Raw genomic sequence first — 22,115 nt, 5'->3', positions numbered from 1 at the left:
GTCCTCAACATAAAAAGGACATGGAACTGTTGGAACAAGTTCAGAGAAGGGCCACACGGATGACCAGGGGACTGGAGCACCTCCTGTATGAAGATAGGCTGAGGAAGTTGGGGCTGTTCAGCATGGAGAAGAGAAGGCTGCGTGGAGACCTCATAGCAGCCTTCCAGTATCTGAAAGGGGGCCTATAGGGATGCTGGAGAGGGACTATTCTTTAGGGACTATAGTGACAGGACAAGGGGTAACGGGTTCAAACTTGAACAGGGGAAGTTTAGGTTGGATATAAGGAGGAAATTCTTTCCTGTTAGGGTGGTGAGGCACTGGAATGGGTTGCCCAGGGAGGTTGTGAATGCTCCATCCCTGACAGTGTTCAAGGCCAGGTTGGATGAGGCCTTGAGTGATATGATTTAGCATAAGGTGTCCCTCCCCACGACAGGGGGTTGGAATTAAATGATCTTAAGGTCCTTCCCAACCCTAACGATTCTATGATTGTATGGTCTTTGGCCAGCTTCTAGGCATGCAGTATTGATGGAGACTCTTCTATAGAAAGCAAGCACCAGCTTCTAATATTCCTCACACATGCTGATGTAACTTGACTCTTACATAGAGATAAGTATCTGCCTGAATTTTGTCAGCTTCACATAGATCCACTTCTGCCTATGTCCTGGGCTTCTGTTAGAGTTAGTTTGTGCTGCCAGAAGCTGTAAGACGTTAAAAATTTATCAGGAAGGAGTAGAACTATATCAGAAAAAAAAAAAAAAGTGGTTATTTTATTGTGCTTAAAATATTAATCATTCAGCAGCATTTTAACTAAAATATGGAAATTCTCATGTACAAAATGCCAACAGCCAGCAATTCTTTGTAAAAATTCTATTATTTATTTTCACAAAATGTTGGGTAACCTGTTTTACTCATTTAATTGCTCTGCAAATATCTGGCTAACTGAAGACATTGATCTCTTTGCATGTCAGCATACTGCTATTAGCATTTTAATTCTGAATAGAAAACAGGGATACCTGGTATGTCAGTTAACCTCTTTCTTTGTCCTTCTTTCTTTCTGAAGATCTGACTCAGTTTACCCAAAAGCAGTGTAAAATTTGTAATCCTCTCTCTATTTTACATATCTGACTGGTATCAGATTCAGCTTTCAGTGGAAAACGAATATGAGTGAAGACATTGTGGGTCCTTGAAAATTATCTAATATCAGTTTCTTCAGTTTGTTCAGTTCTGCATTTTAAGCTACTGAGTTCATTTACTGTAAAATTAATTAACTTCATAAATTCCCCCCATGCAAGTGGAGGGACTTTATTTACTGGAAGTTTCAGTCTAATTGGAAGAAACAAAAGTCACCATCTACCTGTTACTGTCACTTTACTGGTTAATCAGTAATATCTACATCCTGTGTCAGGATGCACTGCAAGTCCTATGTTATGCAAATATTTTTCAGATGAGTGGTGTTGCTTCCCCATACCAGAGAGATGTTAGTCTCATTTGCATCAGTAGCACACTAGGCCTTTGGCCCTGGCAGCTGGCAGCTAAACCCCACTGTACCAGGCAGGAAAGCTGACATTACACTTCTGCTCTCCAAAAAAGGTCTTACTTTGATCCCTGACTTTGTATCTATGGGAAGTTCACGCAGATGGGAAATAATTCCAGTGATGTTTTCCTACCACATAAAACATTCGGCTGTCATTAGCGCTCTTAGGGAAAGTCTGGCTTTCAAGCACAACCTCATCAAACATCGGTCAGGAGATGTGTCAGGTGCCTTGGTGCTAAAAGGTGTACCATAGGATCCAGTGCTGGAAAATGTGCAGGCCCCTGCCTGAATCCTGCATACAGGATTCATTAAAAAGAGGCCTTCTCCCTCTAAGCAGCTAGTCCTCTTTGTTCTTGAAAGCTGTGATGTGTTTTAAGGAGTTTTATTATAAGGGGATCATGGACATATTTCTTTCAAGAAAAAAATAAAACGAGGAGGAAGTTATAATACCATACTAGAGATTTTAAATATGTGTTGCATTGTTTTGTATGTAGGACAACCAGAAAGTATGGCATTATTACTTTTGTGAGCACATTACCTGTTCTGTCTCATTTCTGTTTTCTTGGTAAAACAATATACATAACTATAACGTACTGAATTAATCAGACTTTCTGAGAAAACAAATTTTTCTTTTCTTTCACCTGCAATATTTATGTTGTTGTTGCCAGTGCTGTTGCTTGTCTCTTTTCTGGCTTTATGTGGTCTGTTTCTTGAAATAACAGTTCATTTTTCTTAGGTAAAGAAACAGGTTCTGAAACATCATCATTTGAGACTATAGAACACACTTTCAAGGCATCTGTCTTAAATTTTCAGTGCTTTAGGCAATAATTTATAAAGTACCATCAGTCTGGCATTTGAAATAATCACATTTTTGTTATTTTATCTTGCAAATTGCACACTTCATAGCTGTCATTCTGTGAAAAATACCCTGAATTTCATATAAAACTAATCTTTCTGTCATCCCTTGTTCATTGTCACAGTGGAGATGGTGGCAGAAGATGAAAACTCTCACAAGAAATGATAACCTCTGTATATCAAAGTGATTATGACTTGTTCTGCATTTTCAGATAAGAGTATGAACTATTTAAATGAAGAAATAAACAGCATATTGTTTCTAGAAATGTCCATCAGTTGTGATGACAAACTATGGGGAGTCAGGGCAGATTATAGGGATGCAGTTATATTTATAACTCTGCATCCTCTCTAAATTATGCATACAGTAAGTAATGTACATCTGAGTTAAACACAGCAGGCAGGTTATATTAAGGTTTACACTTTAAAGTCTGTGATACATGAGATACGTAAAGAAATAAATCGATAAATATAAGTATGGACGGGTGTATCTCTTATAACGATTTCATATTCTTGTAACAGACAAGTCCCCAAAAGTTTGGCAGTTCAATATATCATATGCGCTTCCAACATACATTTTCACTTGTGCTCTCTCTATCTTTTGAGGATTTTATTAAAATCCTAAAAAAAAAAAAGAAAATAATAAATAAAAAGAGGAATATGGGTAGTAGTCAAAGACTAATCCAGTTGTTGAGATTTTTAAAAAAAAACCAGTAAGCCACTGAGGCATACTTTCAGCAGCAGCCTGTGGAATCTGTCTAGATATGATTCATGAGTTCCTCAGAAGAAAGCAATCAGTCACCTCTCTGACCAGGATTGTTTGGTGGAGTTGTTTTATCCACTTTAAACACTTTTCTTCTGTTATAACACAATTTTAGGTGAGAAAGTTTCAATTTTACAGGTAAACTTTTTATTTTGGAAAATAATTTCCAATTGTCTTTCAGAGTAGGATATAATAAGCCAGGAAAGCTGCAGAGATTTTTTGAAATCCTAGCACCAAATTGGTCATTGACGAAAAAGAATGAGCTAAGTCATTTGTGGAAAGTCATGTGCTGTATTACAGGGTATGTTGCATCCTTTCGCCCCAGCCTACAGATTGTGAATATATTTGTATCTCTGCCTCTTTGCAGAAATTGGGTGCATTACTTGGACACTATCATAATATTTTCTTGAATTTCAAAGAAAAATCAGTTGATATTCTTATTTGGCATCTCATCCAACATTAGCTCTCATGGCTTCTGTCAATTATTTTGTCATGTTTGCTCACTGCAGTTCTGTGGAGAATGTAAGATAACACCCACCCTGGGGATGGCATATGCCCTCAACAGAGGTCTGCCCAGCCTCTTTGGAGCTGACAGAGTTTGACAATACGTTTCCAACATTTGTGCTGCTTCCACAAGGGTTTTAGCTACTGTGGTTCTGTCACTATTCTTTTTTTTTTCTTTCATGTCCATACTCTTCTGAATGATGTATTGTTTCACTTCTACTGAGAGACAAGTCATTTGTGTAATTCAGACACAACCTTTGTTCGCCATTCAGGATATTGTGCTTCTTACTGTATTTCAAACATTATTTTAGCTGTGGAGGACACTTCTGTTTTCTCTTCTTTTCCCTGCTTCTGTACCACTGAAAATTTTAAGTTCCTGAGAGCTAAGCACCTGCTGTCATACTATAAAGCCAAACAAGAAAAATGATTGTTCTCCATTAGTTCAATGTTTTAACGTGATGGAAGATTTACAGAACTATCAACATTCATGAAATATACAAAGAATTCTACAGTGACCTTTTATAGACATATTTTAAAAATCTTCTTAAGACTTTCACTGAAACAATTTCAACACACTCCTGATTTTTAGTTAATTCCCTAATAAGAAAAATTAATGGACTCATTATTAAGGTTTCTAATTTCCTTTAAGTTATCATACCCCAAATGTTTCTAGATGAATATGTCTTTTATAGCAGCTGGCTTGTTTTCACTGCATAGATGCAGCAGATTATTTCCACCAATTCTATATTGCAGTTCTCATGATTTTACTGGTAAATTTAAGCCAAGTAAGAACATAAAAGGAGATATTACAACTCACATATATTCAGAAATATAGAATGTTGGTGACAGATAAGATCTGTTCTTTCTTGTATTTGCTGTATCCCATTGATCACAGTAATTTACTTTCCCATGAAACATAATGATTAGTGACAGATATACATTGCTCTCCTGTTACCTCCTGCAATTTTAGGAGAAAGTCAGAAAGAAATTCTTGCTGAGAAAAAGACCATTTCACAATTAGATTGTGTGATCTAATACAGAAATTAGATGTGAATCCACAGCAAATGAAACATGCACGTAAAACATGAAATTATGTTTTCTGGATGCAAACAAATGTAGTACTAAAGATGTTATTAGATTAGATACTCCTGAAATTTGGAAAAGTAATGCTTACCTCTTTGGTCACTGAATTTTGCACGTTAAAATTTAACCAGAATATGTAGATCCATATATAATTTCTTAATTGTATGACATGGCACATAAGATATTTGAAAGCATAGTGATGAGGTATTATTTTTTTTAATTGATGATGTGATGGGAAAATACGCTGGATTGTTCATGTATCTTTTCATACCAAAATATTACAAAAGAATGCTGCAAGAGAGACATTTCTGTTTTAATGCTTTGACCATGCTATGGCTTCTGCTTTCACATTCTGCCTTTAAGTAGAAGCATAAATGACTAAGTTGTATTACAATACATTTACAAGCTGGATATGTTAGGAATTATTTCCTTTATTTATTTCCTTGGTTAGTAATAAAAATTATCTATTCATTGGAAGAGAGCTAGTACTATTAGTCAAAAAACCGTGCTGTGGAAATTGCTATTTAGGCATTTCTTGAAAAGGGGATTTTTGACCAAGTGGCTCATTACTCTTTCTATGGAACAGTTAAAATATTGTCTATAAATTCTGTTTAATTTCTGGTTCATTGAGCTGATATATAGAGTCATTCAGATCTCATTGTGTCTATCCTGCAGCCACAAAACAACATTATGGACTTGTTTCTGATTTCAGTAAAACAAAGTTTTATGCCCTGATAGAGTTGCTTCAGCATACTTATACATAAATGTCCAGTAATAGCAATTTTAAAACTGTGATCTGCTCCTCTGTGATTGGAACTAAACCTTGAAGTTATACAATAAAGACTTCTTATAATTTTAGATGGCAAAAAATTTACTGCACCTTCAATAAAGTTTAGTTATTAAACTTCAAGATCTCATCCACTGAATTACTGTGAAATCTGAGTGGAAGGAAAATGTTTGAGATAAACATCTTGTTTAAGAAATATTGAATAATCATATTTTTAGATACAGTCTCACGTGCATAAGCCGTATTCTGCAGGCATTCATGAATATAATATTTCAGTTACTGTGCTTTTAGCATGCATCTTTTGGTCTTGCCATTGGGAATGTATTTTGACACTGTGTATTGCCCATCTAATTTATAAGTAAGTCACTGCATGGTTTCAAGTTATAGTGTGGACTAAAAATAAGCAGAATCATCCAGTCCCTCTGGGCGGTTCTAAGACTACTAAAAGACTCCTATGGACTTCACTTGGCTTTGGATCAAATCTTTAGCATGCAGTATATCTTTGGGGTTTCTGGAAGTGCTGTTTGATAGGAAAGAATAAATCTTGCCCAAATATACTAAAGGTAATATGCACTAGATTTATATGCTGTGATATTGTGACAACTTCTCTATTAAAAGACACTGCCATTGACAAGAAATCTTACCCTGTCACCTGCCTGTAAGCTTGAGGCGTCAACCCAAGCTTTGATTTGTATGCTTTTTAATTCTTTTACCATGAACTGCTCACATTTGTGAAGTGAAGCAATGAAAGTTTGGAGAACTACACTTGCAGGTCAATCCAAGACCTTCACCCATTCCTTCTTTATAAATTGAAAGGTCTGAGACCTAAATCCTTTTAGGTACCAAGGTGTTTAACTTCAGTCAGTCCTAATGAGAATTAGCTATCCTGGACTATATTCCTCCAATAATTTCACTACTTGGTTATTTTTCCCTCAACAACTTTGATTTAGTTCATCAAGTTAAAATGATCCTCTGTAGCTCTAGTTGCTGGATGCTTTCAAATAGCAGAGAAGACTAGGTAATTTAAGAGTGCCCCATGTCTCAAAATCAGGCCAACAGATCTAGTTTAGCAGTTCCATAACACCATCTAATTCATAAACCCTAATTTGCAAAGATTTTTTTATAAACATGTGAATTTTTTATACACCAGAGTTACTTGTGTGCATAAAGCATTTTAAGGATGACAATTAGCAATTAAAATATAGTTTAAAAATTATATATAAACAATGTAGCTTTCAGTGACAGCTATTTATTCAAAAGCTAATAGTTTAAAAAAAGCTATAGTGTAAGTTAATGATAAATCATCTGATGCCTGATCTCAAATTTTGTACATTAAAGGTAAGACCTTATTTAACTTAAATGGTTTTCACATTATTACCATAGGCCCTCAAAATATTCTTTCAAGGGAAGAGACTGAAAACGCATGTGAAAATGGATACTGAACATTTGTAATTTTTTATAGTCCTTTCTTACACTTTTTTCTTTATTTTTTTCTGATTGTATTGTTTGTAGACAGAACATACTGTATTATTATCATTGGCCAAATGTCAATTTTTAAGTTGCTACCACCTTCTTATTACATCTGCCTCAGGACTTTTTTTTTAAGTTTTTCATTTTAGCTTACCTAAATAAGTCTATTATTCAATTTACATTCTTTTGCATGTGCACTAAGACAATATATGTCAAGTTTCAACCTGGAGAATCTTTGTGTGTGTTAGGTAATATAATCCATAATGGAAATGTTGACAATGGTTTAACTGTAGCTTCATGAATGTCAATGCTATAAGAAAAACAGCAGAATAAGATAGAAACAGAGGTTGTTAAAACAAAACAAAACAAAAAAAACAAACAACAAAACAGTGTGTTTTCTGTATAGAACAATTAAGTGATGACTATTTCATAGAAAGAGAAGTAAAATGCAGCAGCTGTATGAGTATTCAAAGGCACATAACAAGAGACTCTGCAGGGATTTCTCTTCTTATTGCTGGCTGAATTTCCCCAATCTTCTCATAAAAATGGACCTTGTAATAAAATAAAGAACAGTGGAAGCAATTTTTTTGATATTCATACTTTTTTATACTTCTGTTGCAAAATTATAGCAATTTTTTCCTTGCTTCATATTATATGATTCTCTGGTTCTTTATAGTAGTCCTTTTTCTAAGAGGTTGCTTTTTATTATAATAGCTGAACTGAAGACAAAGACCCAGTAAACAAAAAAATAAGTAAAAGACTATTCAATCTAGTTAGAATCAGTCATTGAAGAATATCTAATTTCTTCATATAAACTGTTTGTGTTCAATGACAATGCTGAAAAAGATGCATCAGTCTTGGTTAGAGACTGTAGACTGCAGTCTCTAAATCAATAATTCCCCAAGTAGAGTTCAGGTAGGGTCACAATATTTACATCACATAACCTAGAAGTGAGGACTTGCAGAGCTGATGCACAATCTATTGCACAAATGGGACTCAAAGTCACCTGAAGACACAGTCCTGAAAGCATAGAAAAAAATCTTCAGAACTGCTGCTTGTGCAAGAAAAAGTTTCCTGAGCCAAAGACAGCGAAGTCGACATCTCATTCAGAAATAAAATGCATCTCTCTTCCATAGCTCTAGAGGGATACAAAAGAAGAATGCTGCTTTGATCACAGTTACAGGAGATAGATATATATGCACCAGTCTATGCAAATACATAAACTGCGTGTAACTATAGAAGTGATACATCTGTAGACCAGCACTGTTCTGTTGTATTTTGCAGATGCTTAGTTCATTCTGTAATTGTTACTGTGTTCTCATGTATCTGATGAGTTATATTAATACCAGGAGACTCTTAGGCTTAATATGCTTCATGTTCCAAACAGAATGACATAGAAAATGCATAGAAGAATTTGCATTCCATTTTTACCTTGTTGTTCAACCCAAAAATGTGTAAATTCATCTCAGTAAATCCGTTCAGAGTAACATTTTCTTTGGACTACTGTGAAACTTGTAGATATTAATATATGATATACTAATCTTTATGTGCATATAAAATATGTTTACATGTATGTGAAATGTGTTTTATGAGAAATTCCAATGCACTGCTTTTTCAAATGCATACATTTATGCTCATATTACTATATATAGATATTGCAGAGCAAACATTTGAAACTTTTTTTGTTTGCTGTGGATTGAAAGTGGAACTTTCCAAAGGTTTCTTAAAAGAAACTGTGCCAAAACATTGGTTTTTCAGATAAAAGGGATTCCTTCTCTTTCTCTTGTAGAAAATCCATTCTAGACATGGAAGTTTGTGTTGTTAAAACATTGATCTAATCAATGTATTTTTACAAAAAGCTTCAATTTGATGAGGTATTAGCTAACAAGTTTGAACTAAGCCTATGGTTGGTTGTTTGGGTTTTGTTTGTTTTTTTATTCAGGTTTCCTTGACTTAACTGCACTGCTCATATGCTTAAAACCTGGGATATATTAGTCTATAAGTATGGGATTTATGTGTTTGTGGCATAGTCAAAAAAAAAGGAATTTTCACACATCACATGTACAAGCACACATTACTACACTATACCAAAGCAATCATCAGTTAATAACTCAGGCATTTGAATGCTTGCAAAAAAAAATCCTTATGGTTTGAAATATTTTGAAAATATGTCAGTATGCAGTTTGCTGACTATGCTGGAGTTTAAATATTGACATTGTAACAGAAAGAGATTCAGTTTCAGATGCTTCAACCCTCATTCATGTAACACACCACAGCTTCTTTAAGGTACGTTGTAAAAATACAGCTCCTTTGAGGAAGGAGCTGTAAGGCTAATTCAGAAGAAATAGCATCAAACAACCAACTGATTGTGAAGCCTCATTGACTTGATGAATGGTAAGTAGCGCATGGGACAAAACAGTCTTAAAGAACACAGTTATAGTAACAAAGTGGAAAGTCCCTAACTCTTTTTTTAAACTATTTTTGAGTTTAAAACTTTTGGAGGGGCTTATTAACATGACAGATGTCTACATGATTTTCTCTCTCTCTTTGCATAATCATTTCTAACACACACACAATCATTTGACATGGGAGTTAGAAGATGTGAAGATTGTAGATGGACATTTATTTTTTTTGATTTTGTGTTTAGAAGGTGATAGTACATATATCCACTAGGTTACTGCTTTCTAAATTTCCATTGATTTCGCTCCTGTTATTTCAAAGTCACCTTTATTGAGATAAGCATCTGCAACATTCCCCTGTCAGAGACAGGATACTAGGCTGAATAGACTTTCAGCTTAATCCAGTCTAGCTGTCATAAAGTCTCACATTCTGTAAGTTCCAGAAATGAAAAGGATCAAAATTATTAGTGGAGGTTCAAAAATATAGTACAATCATACAAAATAATTACCATCAGGACTCCTTCACTTTACAAACATATAAAATGTGCTTACTTTGAGGGTGGAGAGGGAGAAAAAAAATCCTTCCATTAGAAAAAATAGTCACAAAGCTTTGAACAAATAAATTCACACACTGCAGAGCACACACACACACATGCATGCAGGCATGCACGTACATACACGCACATGTGCACACATACACACACACATGCTTAGAGTTTACACTGCATTCTTCTGATGCCATGATTATTATTTTATTTGAACACCCACCTTTACTGCACATTCTAAACAAACAATAGACAACAGTGTAAGGACTTTTTTTCCTTTAAAACTGCAACAAAACAAGTCTCAACATTTGCAAAACATTCCTTTATTATTATAAATAAATTATTTTTTATAAAAATTAGCATGCATTGTCCATTGCATTTATTTTAGCATAACCCAGGACTTAATTCAGTCAGCCATCACAAGAAACAAACTCATCTTCTTTTACGAGTTGAACAATGTAGGACAGGAAAGGAAATTGTCACAATCACAAAAAAGTACTTACAAATATAACATCAGACATGATTTATTTCAACAGTGTTTTTTTTTCATGAGCTAACATTTGTTTTCCTTTTGTGATTTGCTTCCTTTTGTGAGCGAAGAGTTCAGAAGCTTGACACTCTGTTATAAAACTGGACTTTCCTTCCCCTGTCTCTTTTTTGCCTTTTGCCTCTTGTTTAATCCTTGGCCTTTAGGAGACTGACTACTGATTTCAATGTAGTCTACTGATATATTTCCAAGACTGAATTCTGGTGGTGGTTAAGTCTATGTTTGCAAGATCCCATCCTGCAGGTCTTCCAGTGAATTTCATCCCTGCTCAGTTTGCCTGATTGCTGTAACTGACATAAGTGGTCTTGGTAGAAGAGGCTGTAAATCAAAAAACCAAAAACAAACAACAGAAAAAACAAAGTTCAGGATTTTTAGAATCAAGAGAGGAGGAAAAAAAAAACCACCCATATTTAGCATTTGAACTCAGGCAGCATCCCACTACATTTCCTAATAATATGGCCCATGTTCACGGAATAAGGTAAGAAAGTTCAAGCTTATATGCAAGTAGTGAGTAAATTGGATCTCAGGTTCTGTATTCTTGATGATAACTTATTTTGTTTATGGCTGGGGAAGCAGAGGTCAAAAGAGAGGAGCAATGACGAGTGGTTTTAGCATGCCCATAACAGAATTTCAGCATACTCTGTGTCTGGCATTATTTTAGCTTATTTCTCTATAGATATTTTTCAATTTAAAGCTTGAATTTTTCTGTTTCTTCTACTGGGCAAAGAAAGCTTTGCAGCTAGTGGAGCGCTGTCCATCCAGAAGGAGGCTTATGTTCTTTGAAAGAAGCAAAGCCTAACAGGGAAACACTTCTCTAAGTTAGCAAAAAATGGATAACTAGTGCTACAGCACATATTCTTTGGAGATCATTCAGACACAAAGCATAAAGTGAACCAGAAGAAATTGTTATGAAAGCCTGGGTTGTATTTTAGAGTTGCCATGACATTATGGTCTCCTTATTCTGATGATCAGCTGATCACATTTTCCTTTGAACAAAGCTGATACCCCTGTTCAGAACGAGGCAATATGTTGAGAAAGTTAAATACCTTTACTATTGTAAAAGTGATTAACCATGAATCTTACATGAAATTTTGTGTTAGCTTCTAGACCTTATATCTTATCCCTTTGCTGTACAAAATATGGTCCAGGTCTCCACTGTTGTGTTAATGTAGTGGCAAGAAAGGGAAGAGGTGACATTAGGTTTCACAAGCAACTCTCTAATTCTAAACCAGTGGGGTATATGGAAAATCAGACTGCTGCGGACCGAGTCACATTGTTGTCTCTATAGTAAGGTCTATGTCACACTGCATAAAGAGGAATCTGGCTTCCCAAGTATGTTTTATAGCCTGTCTGCTACAGACGTGTTCTGCTTATGGCAGTTTAGACTGCAGCTGGCAGGATGAAAAAAAATGTGATGGCACAAAAGTTATCTGGTCTATAGATTCAAAGATCTTAATTCTATTCCCATACCTTCTTTCCTTCCTTTAATTTCCTTTTTCTATATAGAATCTGGTGGGAACAGCTGAGATAGATAGGCAAGAAAAGGGTTCTTCATGCTAACTCCTAAATTCAGCCCAACAATGCAATGATTTGAGAAGAACAGACTGCAGAAATAAAGAAATGACAGTTTCTCTCTCCAACACCAAAGACTAAACTAAGTAAAAGATTGCTAAATTTGCTGCAAAATAATGCTAGGTAGTATAAAGAAGTTTGCTGCTTGGTTTTTCTACATGTTTTCTTTGTGCTACTGAGCAATTTGATTCTAATATTGTATTTGACATTTTGTAAGACACAACATGGCCAGACCGTTACAATTTACATATCACTATAATATTTATTACTGAGTGTCCTGGGTTCAGCAGTAGCAGTCATTTTTCCCCTTCTTGGTAGCTGGTGCAGTGCGATGTTTTGACTTTCAGCTCGGGAACGGAGCTGATAACAAGCGATGTTTTGGTTTGGCCAAGGACTTTGTGAGCCTCATGCTCTGCCAGGGAGGAGGGGGAGCCAGGAGGAAGCAGAGACAGGACACCTGACCCAAACTGACCAAAGAGGTATTCCATACCACAGCACGTCATGCCCAGGATGTAACTGGGAGTTAGCCAGAAGGGCTGGGAGACTGGAGGGTTGGAGGAGGTATCGGTCGGAGCTTGGTCGGGCTGGGGGGGGCGAGTTATCGGTCGGCTGGTGGTGAGATGATGTATTCTCTTCCCTTGTTATTTCCTTTATCATTATTATCATTGGTGGTAGCAGTAGTGATTTGTGTTATACCTTAGTTACTAAACTGTTCTTATCTCAACCCGTGGGAGTTGCATTCTTTTCGATTCTCCTCTCCGTCCCTCCGAGAGCAGGGGGAGGGCAAGAAAAGGGGTGGGAAGTGAGCGAACGAATTACCTGACTGGGTTTAAACCACGACAGTTCTTTTGGCGCCCAACGTGGGGCACGAAGGGTTGAGATAACGACAGATCTGACTGGATTAATAGTCACTCGTCACAATGCTGATTTATTGGCTCTCAGAGTTGTTCTTGTTGATCTCACAGCTTCAGAAGGTTGTAACTTACGTAGAGCCGGTATTTGCTGTGATAGTGTTTATCAAGTATGGGGCTTGGGCTAAGGTTCTTGTCTCACTGTGCTTTATGGCAATGGCTTGTAATACGGGCGGGCTCCAGCAGCAGGGCGGGACGGACGTGGCCGTGGACTTGTACCTGGCCGTCCGGCTGCTCTTCACCGTCCTGGCCCTCACCCTACTCTCCATCTTCGTGAGGCTGCGGGGAGCCGAGGGGGAGCGGCCCCGGGAGCCGGCGGCTGCTGAAGCGGCCCGGGAGAGCGGCCCCGGGGACCAAGCGGCGGCGGGAGCGGGGCCGGAGGCCGCGAGGGGACGGCTGCCGGTGGAGGAGGTCGGGGCGGTCGAGGAGCGGAAGGAGGCGGCTGCCGAGGAGCGGAAGGAGGCGGCTGCCGAGCAGCGGGAGAAGGCGGCGGAGGAGCCGCGCCCCGCGGCCGAGCCGAGCCCCGCGGAGGAGCCGAGCCCCGCGACGGCCGAGAGCATTCCCCGGAAGCCGCCCGCCGAGCCCCAGGAGGATGCAGGAGACCACGCAGCATTTCCCAGCAAGGCAGAGGAGGAAGAGCTGGACTCAGGAAAAGAGAAGCTGGCGGTGGGAGAGCCGGCAAGCACAGCAGCTACACCAGCCCCAGTGACAAGTACAGCAGCATCAACTGAGAGTTCTGAAGGTTTTGAATGGCCTTTGGGTACCCTTGGGACCTGCCTGCTGATTGTGATGGGGATCAGCATGTTGGCACACACACAGACTGTGTTCTACCCACAACCATTTTGTCTGATCTCAAAAGTTAAGCAGAGTCAGGTTTGGGTCTTGTCTGGGGTTAGACGACAATACAGGGGGACCAAGAGGTTTTCCCCAAGGCTGCACAGCCAGGAGTGGCAGGGTGTGTGTGACAGTATGGGCAAGTATCTAGTCCACTGGGCCCCTCCAGTGCTTTGGAAGCATTGGAGATGGAAGGCAGCTGTATGGAGTCCCCAGCAACAAGCTGCAGAAACTGCTTAAGGGGACAGTGAATTATTTTAAGCCTGGTGGGCCCAATGCACTTCAGGCCATCAGAGCAGAGATGCAACACAGAGATGGACTCATGATCAAGGGGTGGACCTAGCAATGGACACTATTGCCCAGGTTATTCACGAGTGTGAACACTGCACACAGTCTCTCCTGCTCTGGAAGACTGTTACAAGAGATGGAGCCTGACATCATGGACCAGATGGACACAGCAGCTTTATAGGGACTGGTCCATGCACTAAGATAAGAGTGCACCGAGATAAGAGTGATGGTATATTGAAAATGTGGGATCTGAGCATGACGTGAATGGTATGGAATAAGGGGTGGATAATGTCCTGGGTTCAGCAGTAGCAGTCATTTTTCCCCTTCTTGGTAGCTGGTGCAGTGCGATGTTTTGACTTTCAGCTCGGGAACGGAGCTGATAACAAGCGATGTTTTGGTTTGGCCAAGGACTTTGTGAGCCTCATGCTCTGCCAGGGAGGAGGGGGAGCCAGGAGGAAGCAGAGACAGGACACCTGACCCAAACTGACCAAAGAGGTATTCCATACCACAGCACGTCATGCCCAGGAAGTAACTGGGAGTGAGCCAGAAGGGCTGGGAGACTGGAGGGTTGGAGGAGGTATCGGTCGGAGCTTGGTCGGGCTGGGGGGGGCGAGTTATCGGTCGGCTGGTGGTGAGATGATGTATTCTCTTCCCTTGTTATTTCCTTTATCATTATTATCATTGGTGGTAGCAGTAGTGATTTGTGTTATACCTTAGTTACTAAACTGTTCTTATCTCAACCCGTGGGAGTTGCATTCTTTTCGATTCTCCTCTCCGTCCCTCCGAGAGCAGGGGGAGGGCAAGAAAAGGGGTGGGAAGTGAGCGAACGAATTACCTGACTGGGTTTAAACCACGACACTGAGGAATGAATATATTAAAATGAATAATCAAAAGAGAGCTGCAAAATGTAATATTTTTTACGTCCACTTGCACAGGTATTGCCAGTACTTTGTGTCTGGAAGAGCTGATTCACAAAGAGATTGCTTTTGGCACATTAAGTCTTTCACATAATCTATTATAGTATTGAAGCACCAACATGAAACAGCTTTATTTGCATGTACTGGGACACTTGAGGCAAATATAGCCTCATTTACATCTTTCAGATCTTTCAGATGGGCTGTACTGCTCCCATCTGAACTCCCCCATGCTCCCACAGCTGGATTTCTGAGAGGATTCTATTTTTTCTTTGACCAGTTAGGTTCCATCTGAAAATAATGCAGGACTGCTGAAATGGCATCATGTTCCTTAGAGCATAAAAGGATTTAGTTCCCAGTTAAGAAATAACAAATAAATGCACATCTGCAGACAGAAGAGCAAAGCTTATTTTTAGCCCTTGCTCAAAAAATAAGCTCAGACACATGATCAGGTTAAGCTTGCTTAGCACATTACCCTGTATCAGCTGATTTCTATGATAACTTTGTATGTGCATGTTTTTAGGCCATAGAGATGTAACATATCAGATTTGTCAGAATCCATTAAGATAAATTATGTGAGGACATTTGCAAGAAGCTCAAAATACAAAAATAAGTAGTTATTACACCTCAGCTGGTTTAGAGTAACTTGTTAATGTGTTGTAATGTCATAGTATATTTGAGACTTAATAGTTTTGACAGAATTAATTTAGGATTGGTCAAGAAACAAAAATTATCCTATTGAGTTCTGAGTGTTGTTACTTTAAAAATGAGAGCACAGGAAGCTAGAGTAGATAGTAGTTTGAAATGTATTAAACCTAATCTTATCTCCAAATAATGTTTTTTGACTTGTTAAATATTGCAAGTGTATTTATAATTCACTGTAATAAGCCTACAATTCCTGTCTGGGGATCTGAAAGCTTCAGCAGCTGGTGTCCTGGTCTTTAAGACTGTTAGCATTTCATAGCAATAACATGAACCACATTTGGCAAGTGTAGATGGCCAGAAAAAGTAACAGACTTGGCTCATAATATTTCTGGGAATGAGTACTCTTTTCTAGCTCCAGTTACTACATGGCTTTTGGAATTAGACAAAAAGAAAAAAGTAAAATAAAAGAGAATCTAAAGCAATTTAGAATGATTATTGTGATCTGACTGACACGCATTTGAAGCATTTGTCATAAAATCATAGAATCATAGAATAGTTAGGGTTGGAAAGGACCTTAAGATCACCTAATTCCACCCCCCCTGCCATGGGCAGGGACACCTCACACTAAGCCATATCACCCAAGGCCTCGTCCAACCTCGTCTTGAACACTGCCAGGGATGGAGCATTCACAACCTCCCTGAGCAACCCATTCCAGTACCTCACCACCCTAACAGGAAAGAATTTCCTTCTTATATCCAATCTAAACTTCACCTGTTTAAGTTTTAACCTGTTATCCCTTGTCCTATCACTACAGTCCCTAATGAAGAGTCCCTCCCCAGCATCCCTACAGGTCCCCTTCAGAAACTGGAAGGCTGCTATGAGGTTATGCCTTCTGTAATTGCATCCGGATATTTTTTTTTTCATCCTGTTTCCCACATATGATTTGTTTTCCACTGAATATGAATGTATTCCCACCCCCCATGGGGGACAGCATGGAATAAAGTCTGTTACATGGAACAGGACACATAAGACATAGCTGAGTTGTTTCTGGATGGGAAACAAAAGGAATTACCTTGATGAGATGTCTCATCTTATTTGTTACCTAGTTATGAACATTATTATCACTACCAGTATTTGTGCTTGGAAAATGGTGGGAAACACTTAATACTCACTTCTGGAATACTAGGAATAATCTGATTTTTGCAATCATTATTCATTCATCTACTTCATATACTATCAGTGAAATGAAAGATCAACCCCACATAGATTCAACACAATAAGAAATTTTGCAATGTTGAGAGGTTGTTGCTACTGACCTAGTAAAAAGGACTTATGTGGCATTGTGCACTGATAATTCACATGAACCTCCAAAAGTTTTGACAATAACTATTTTGGCAGAAAAGAGGTAACCTGATCTAATCCAGATGATATAGAACAATTCCGTGGAAGAGAGAAACCCATCTGAGGCCAAAAGCTCAATTATATAGGGATAGCTCTCTGGAGTGCAAATGACTTGACTCTGATTTTTGCCTATGAATCGTTATGATGCCTGTATCAAAGCCTAGTCAGGATATACTCCTAGTGAGCTCAGAATCATATAGATGTGCTGCTGTTAAAATCAGGTTTAGAGAACAGTAAATAAGCATTACCCTGCATACATCACTCTACTGGAGAAGCAGACCTGCTTCCAACAGCAGCTGTTTCCATGAATTATGTATAATAATACTTTAAGGAATACCAGACACAGCATTTCTTAATTAGGTATAGCAGATAAACATCAGATACCCAAGACTTTCTTATTAACAATCTTTCTCATTATAATGTGGAATCCCTCCTTTGAACTTTCCTCATAAATTATAATTTAGCAAACTCAGCAAAATCCACCTCTCCTTCCCTTCTGAATTTTCTTTTGAAAGAAATCTTCTTTCTGAAGATTTGAGGAATTATTTAGTTATTAATACTTGCACACTATTGTTTGATCCACAATAATTTCATTTGACTTTATCGTTTAGTTTTCCTCTGTCATGTGTCATAATCTGAAGCTGTATAAGCCCATAGCTCAGTGTAGTGGATTTACATATCTTGAAAGATTTTAAAAGTGAATTGGTTTGTACACAGTATCCTCCATTCATAATCAACTATACTATGGCAAACTTATGGACTACTTTTATATAGTCTTCAATCAGGCAAACTCTTCTTGAATTCAGCAGGATGCTATATTTTCTTGAAATAAGTACAATATTTTTCTGCAAATTTGGTACTGACTTGTCTCAATGTGCTTAAGCAAAATGGTAATATTCAATCTCATGTCAACATGTCCTGGGTTCAGCAGTAGCAGTCATTTTTCTCCTTCTTGGTAGCTGGTGCAGTGCTGTGTTTTGACTTTCGGCCTGGGAACAGAACTGATAGCGATGTTTTGGTTTGGCCAAGGACTTTGTGAGCCTCATGCTCTGCCAGGGAGGAGGGGAAGCCAGGAGGAAGCAGAGACAGGACACCTGACCCAAACTGACCAAAGAGGTATTCCATACCACAGCACGTCATGCCCAGGATGTAACTGGGAGCGAGCCAGAAGGGCTGGGAGACTGGAGGGTTGGAGGAGGTATCGGCTGGTGCTTGGTCGGGCTGGGGGGGGCGAGTTATCGGTTGGCTGGTGGTGAGGTGCTGTATTCTCTTCCCTTGTTATTTCCTTTATCATTGTTATTATTGGTGGTAGCAGTAGTGATTTGTGTTATACCTTAGTTACTAAACTGTTCTTATCTCAACCCGTGGGAGTTGCATTCTTTTGATTCTCCTCTCCATCCCTCCGAGAGCAGGGGGAGGGCAAGAAAGGGGGGAAGTGAGCGAACGAATTACCTGACTGGGTTTAAACCATGACACAACAACATCAAAAAGAAATAAAAATTTACCACCACCCCCCCCCCCCCATTTGCAGTAAAATGACTGAGAAAATAGTCTTTAACTGTAACAGCTGCTGTTCATTCCTATGTGACCTCTAACTCTTAAATAGAAACCTTTACTACTTCAATACTGGAGTAGCAATGATTTCTCCATTATTACTAAGCTCTGGGGGCAACGTTACCGGCTGTACTCATATTGATTATTAATGTGAAGTCCAGTTTATAAGACTATATGTCATGTGGTGAAATGGAAGCTATAACCTCTTGTATACTAGAGCAATTTAGAGATGTGACAATATTCAAGAACTTTTCTGAGATAGGAAAGGCCTTTTTTCCCTTATTAACCCATGACATATCAGAACATATAATGATTAAGCTGTATACGAATTATCACAATTTTCTACCAAGATGAGTAAGACTACAAAAACCTGGATGGGGACCATTATTCTGGGAAGCGTTAGTACTCATGAGTTGTGATAAATTATCAAGTCAACAAATATAAGGTGGAAGTGTAAAAAGCATAATTTTCACTTCCATATCTAACTGCAAAATAAAACCAATGTTAGCTGTTTTCATTATACTTTTTTTTCAAAAGCCTTTGAGTTTTCAATATACAGTGATGACCATAAATACACCTCATGAATTGTGAGGATATACTACAACTTGCACAGCAATGCATAACACATCAAATTAGCACTAGCTAAACCAGACAATTTTAAAAATATGTGGCTTTCCAAAATCAGCTTGTGTTTTTTTGTTTTTCCTTTTTACTAGTCTCCTGTGAAAAATAAATTTGTTTGAAACAACTCCAGGCATTCCTGCATTCAGCATTCAGCAGTACATGAATTCTGACATGCAGAACAAGCAACAAAAAGAATAAAGTTTATTATTTAAAGGAAGTGCATTCTTGTGAACGTACATCTATTATGATGGGCTGCCACTCTTGACCATGGGAAAGTCTACAGATGACTTACTGTTGGTTTCAAGACTTTCACACAGCTCAGTTTTGACCTCGCCATTCGGTCTGTCATTTCCTTTTTGGGTCAGTTTGCTTTGCATCGTGGCAGCTGTCACTACAGCCTTGAAGCTCCGTTTCCGTTTTTGAACATTCTGCTCTGGATGAAAAATGATAATATAAACCTTGGGCATATAGAGCATGCCCAGAGACACAGAAGCACTTAAACTCATGGAGACAGTAAGTGTTGTTGTCTGGATGTACATCTGAGGAAGAAAAGAAACAACAACATAAAAATCAATGTTACCTTGATTTAATATAAGAAAACCAAAACAATTAACTAAAAAGTACTAGGTAGAAAGGGAACCAACAGCACTCTTCCTTTTCTGTACATACATCAGAAAGACCCTTGACTTAGGTTGCCTTTAATTATAGACAAGTATGGCTGCTTCGTGTTGGTTAAAGCAGATGGTAGAAACATAATATTTATTAAATTTCATTGTCATAAAAGTAATTGAGACGCAGTAGCAACCACATTTTCAGAAAAGAAACCAGTATGTCTGTGCAAGAAAAGAGAAGTGACAGTAGAATTAGTCTTGCATTATCTACTTTAATACACAGAAGCCCCTACAACAACATGCCATGTGGTGATTCAGTAGTGTGTGCAACATGGCTGAACTGGCAGCAGGTATAATGCAGAATCTAATGAAATCTTTGATATACTCCTTGAGTTTCAAGGTTAGGGGAAAGAAAAAGAAATTAGTTTCTCCATAGTGAAGCTTAAATATTCCTGAGTTTTGGGTGTGTACGTCATTGTTTTAACATTTCCACCTTGCTGTTGAATTCTAATCACAATGCTCTTTTGGCACATAGTAAATGTATTAATATGTCACAGTCCTAACTACGAAATCAGAAAATCGGGGAACCAAGAAATCAGATCACAACCTCAGTCTCCTATAAATACAAAGGAAGAAATCTGATGTTTCTGAGTGAGCCTGTCTATTCTTTGTGATCATCTAAAAAAAAAAGTTGCTCTGGTCTTCCATAGTCCCATAAAAGAAAATGACAATGACCACTCCATAAGAACAGTAGAGAAATTTCTGTTTGAAGAAGTATTCAGATAGTGTATGAGAAATATTAACTGTAGTTCTGCTCAACATTTATTTTTCTTAGGAAATTACATTTTATTACATATTTTATGAGACATCAATTTTACTTTACAGTTCTGTGTGTTTTCTTAAACTCAGTAGGAAATCTCAGTAATCATTATACTGAAAAAGATACTAAAGTAAAACCTGCTCGTTGCCTTTGCAGAGTATTCACTGACACTGTCATCAGCCATGATTTCAAACACAGGCCAATAGTATCACATTAACCTGGAGATAAAGCATAAGTCTGTCTGCAATGTCAGCTTCAGATTACCTGTTTTATCTAGTGCCTTTGGGTAACTTGGCCCTTGGCAGAAAAGTAGAGACATAATAAAGTGGTGTGCAGTCACTGTTAAGGTTGGACATTTTTAGTATCTTTCAATTTACATTGTTTTTCCATTAGATGTTTTCTCCTTAGAGATGACAAACAAACTGTGCTCTCACTTAAAGCAACGTTAGGTGAGAAATGTGACATAAGCATGGACCCTCACTCTGAACCACCTTGCAAAGTATCTGTATAATTGTACAGAAAACTGCAGATATTACCATAAAATGAGGGATAGCACAATATACTCTTTAAGAAAAGATTGACAGTGCTTCAAAATTTTTAATAAGCTAAACCTGCTTTCAGGGACAACACCAGACTTAAAAGACAATCAGGATTGTCTTCCTATTGTGCCGAGGAAAGTACTAGGAGCAGCACCTTTGATTTCAATAATACATCAAGATAATACATCAGGAAATATACACAATACAGCCTTTTCTCACACCAGTGAAATAATTCAGTTCCTTTCAATCTCAAAAATGACAGCGGTGTGCATGAAAGCAGAGCTTGACCTACATTGTGCACGAACACTTCTAATGCAAACCTCACACAGGTACATTAATAAGAAGGTGTTTTCAGACTTCTGTGAAAGGATTTCTGTGTAGATTCACATTCATATGCAAAAATCATCAGCAACATATCCATTTCTCTCTGAACCAAATAGGCTGATCTCCAATTAAACTGGCACAGCAGCCTCTTGCAGGGTTAAGTGTCAGATTAAGTGGGGTCCAAAAGCAAAAGAATTTGGTTCCTAACAAGGCATATTTTTCCTAATGGGATTTTCAAAACTGAAATCAATGCAGTACCTTTAACAAACTGTGTTGCATATGAAAAATTCCATTCAGCATAAAATATCCTTTGTTTTGAAGCCTGATCATTTTTTAAAATCCAGCTCATGGTAGTTAAGTGGCTATCTAAGCCTCATACGCAGAATCTGTAACAATGCCTGGCATTTAAATGTGTCTTTTAAAATTCCTTATCAAATACACAAGCTGTAAGTTTCCTTTTTCACTAACAGTTCAGTGCAAGGGTTAGACAATAAAAAATAGGGTAAAGAACCCCAGGATGTTATAGGGTAAAATGTATACATTCGTGTAATAGTACTAGTCATATTACCAAAAAATGCACACATTATGGTACAT

The 22,115-nt window shown here is 38.1% G+C and overlaps 1 protein-coding gene across 6 annotated transcripts in view; it reads right to left on the bottom strand.

Moving 5' to 3' along the window:
- Positions 1-9,595: 9,595 nt before the first annotated feature.
- Positions 9,596-22,115, bottom strand: part of LOC134171744 (metabotropic glutamate receptor 8) — a 354,238-nt gene continuing 341,718 nt past the window's right edge. For 5 of the 6 annotated variants that reach the window (XM_062634258.1, XM_062634255.1, XM_062634260.1 and 2 more), the window contains 2 exons: positions 19,465-19,766; positions 9,596-10,802 (listed from right to left, as the gene is read on the bottom strand). In XM_062634258.1, coding sequence (XP_062490242.1) covers positions 19,470-19,766 — 297 coding nt within the window. In that variant the 3' untranslated portion in view covers positions 9,596-10,802; positions 19,465-19,469. The remainder of the gene's footprint in view (positions 10,803-19,464; positions 19,767-22,115) is intronic. The other variant, XM_062634256.1, reaches the window with a different exon arrangement.

Source organism: Pezoporus occidentalis, unplaced genomic scaffold (assembly GCF_034315485.1).
Source record: "Pezoporus occidentalis ecotype Australia unplaced genomic scaffold, CSIRO_AGI_Poc_V1 ctg42, whole genome shotgun sequence".
In the NCBI taxonomy this organism is placed as follows: Eukaryota; Metazoa; Chordata; class Aves; order Psittaciformes; family Psittacidae; genus Pezoporus; species Pezoporus occidentalis.
Note: the sequence above shows the minus strand (reverse complement) of the source record. Positions and strands in the feature narration are given on the sequence as shown.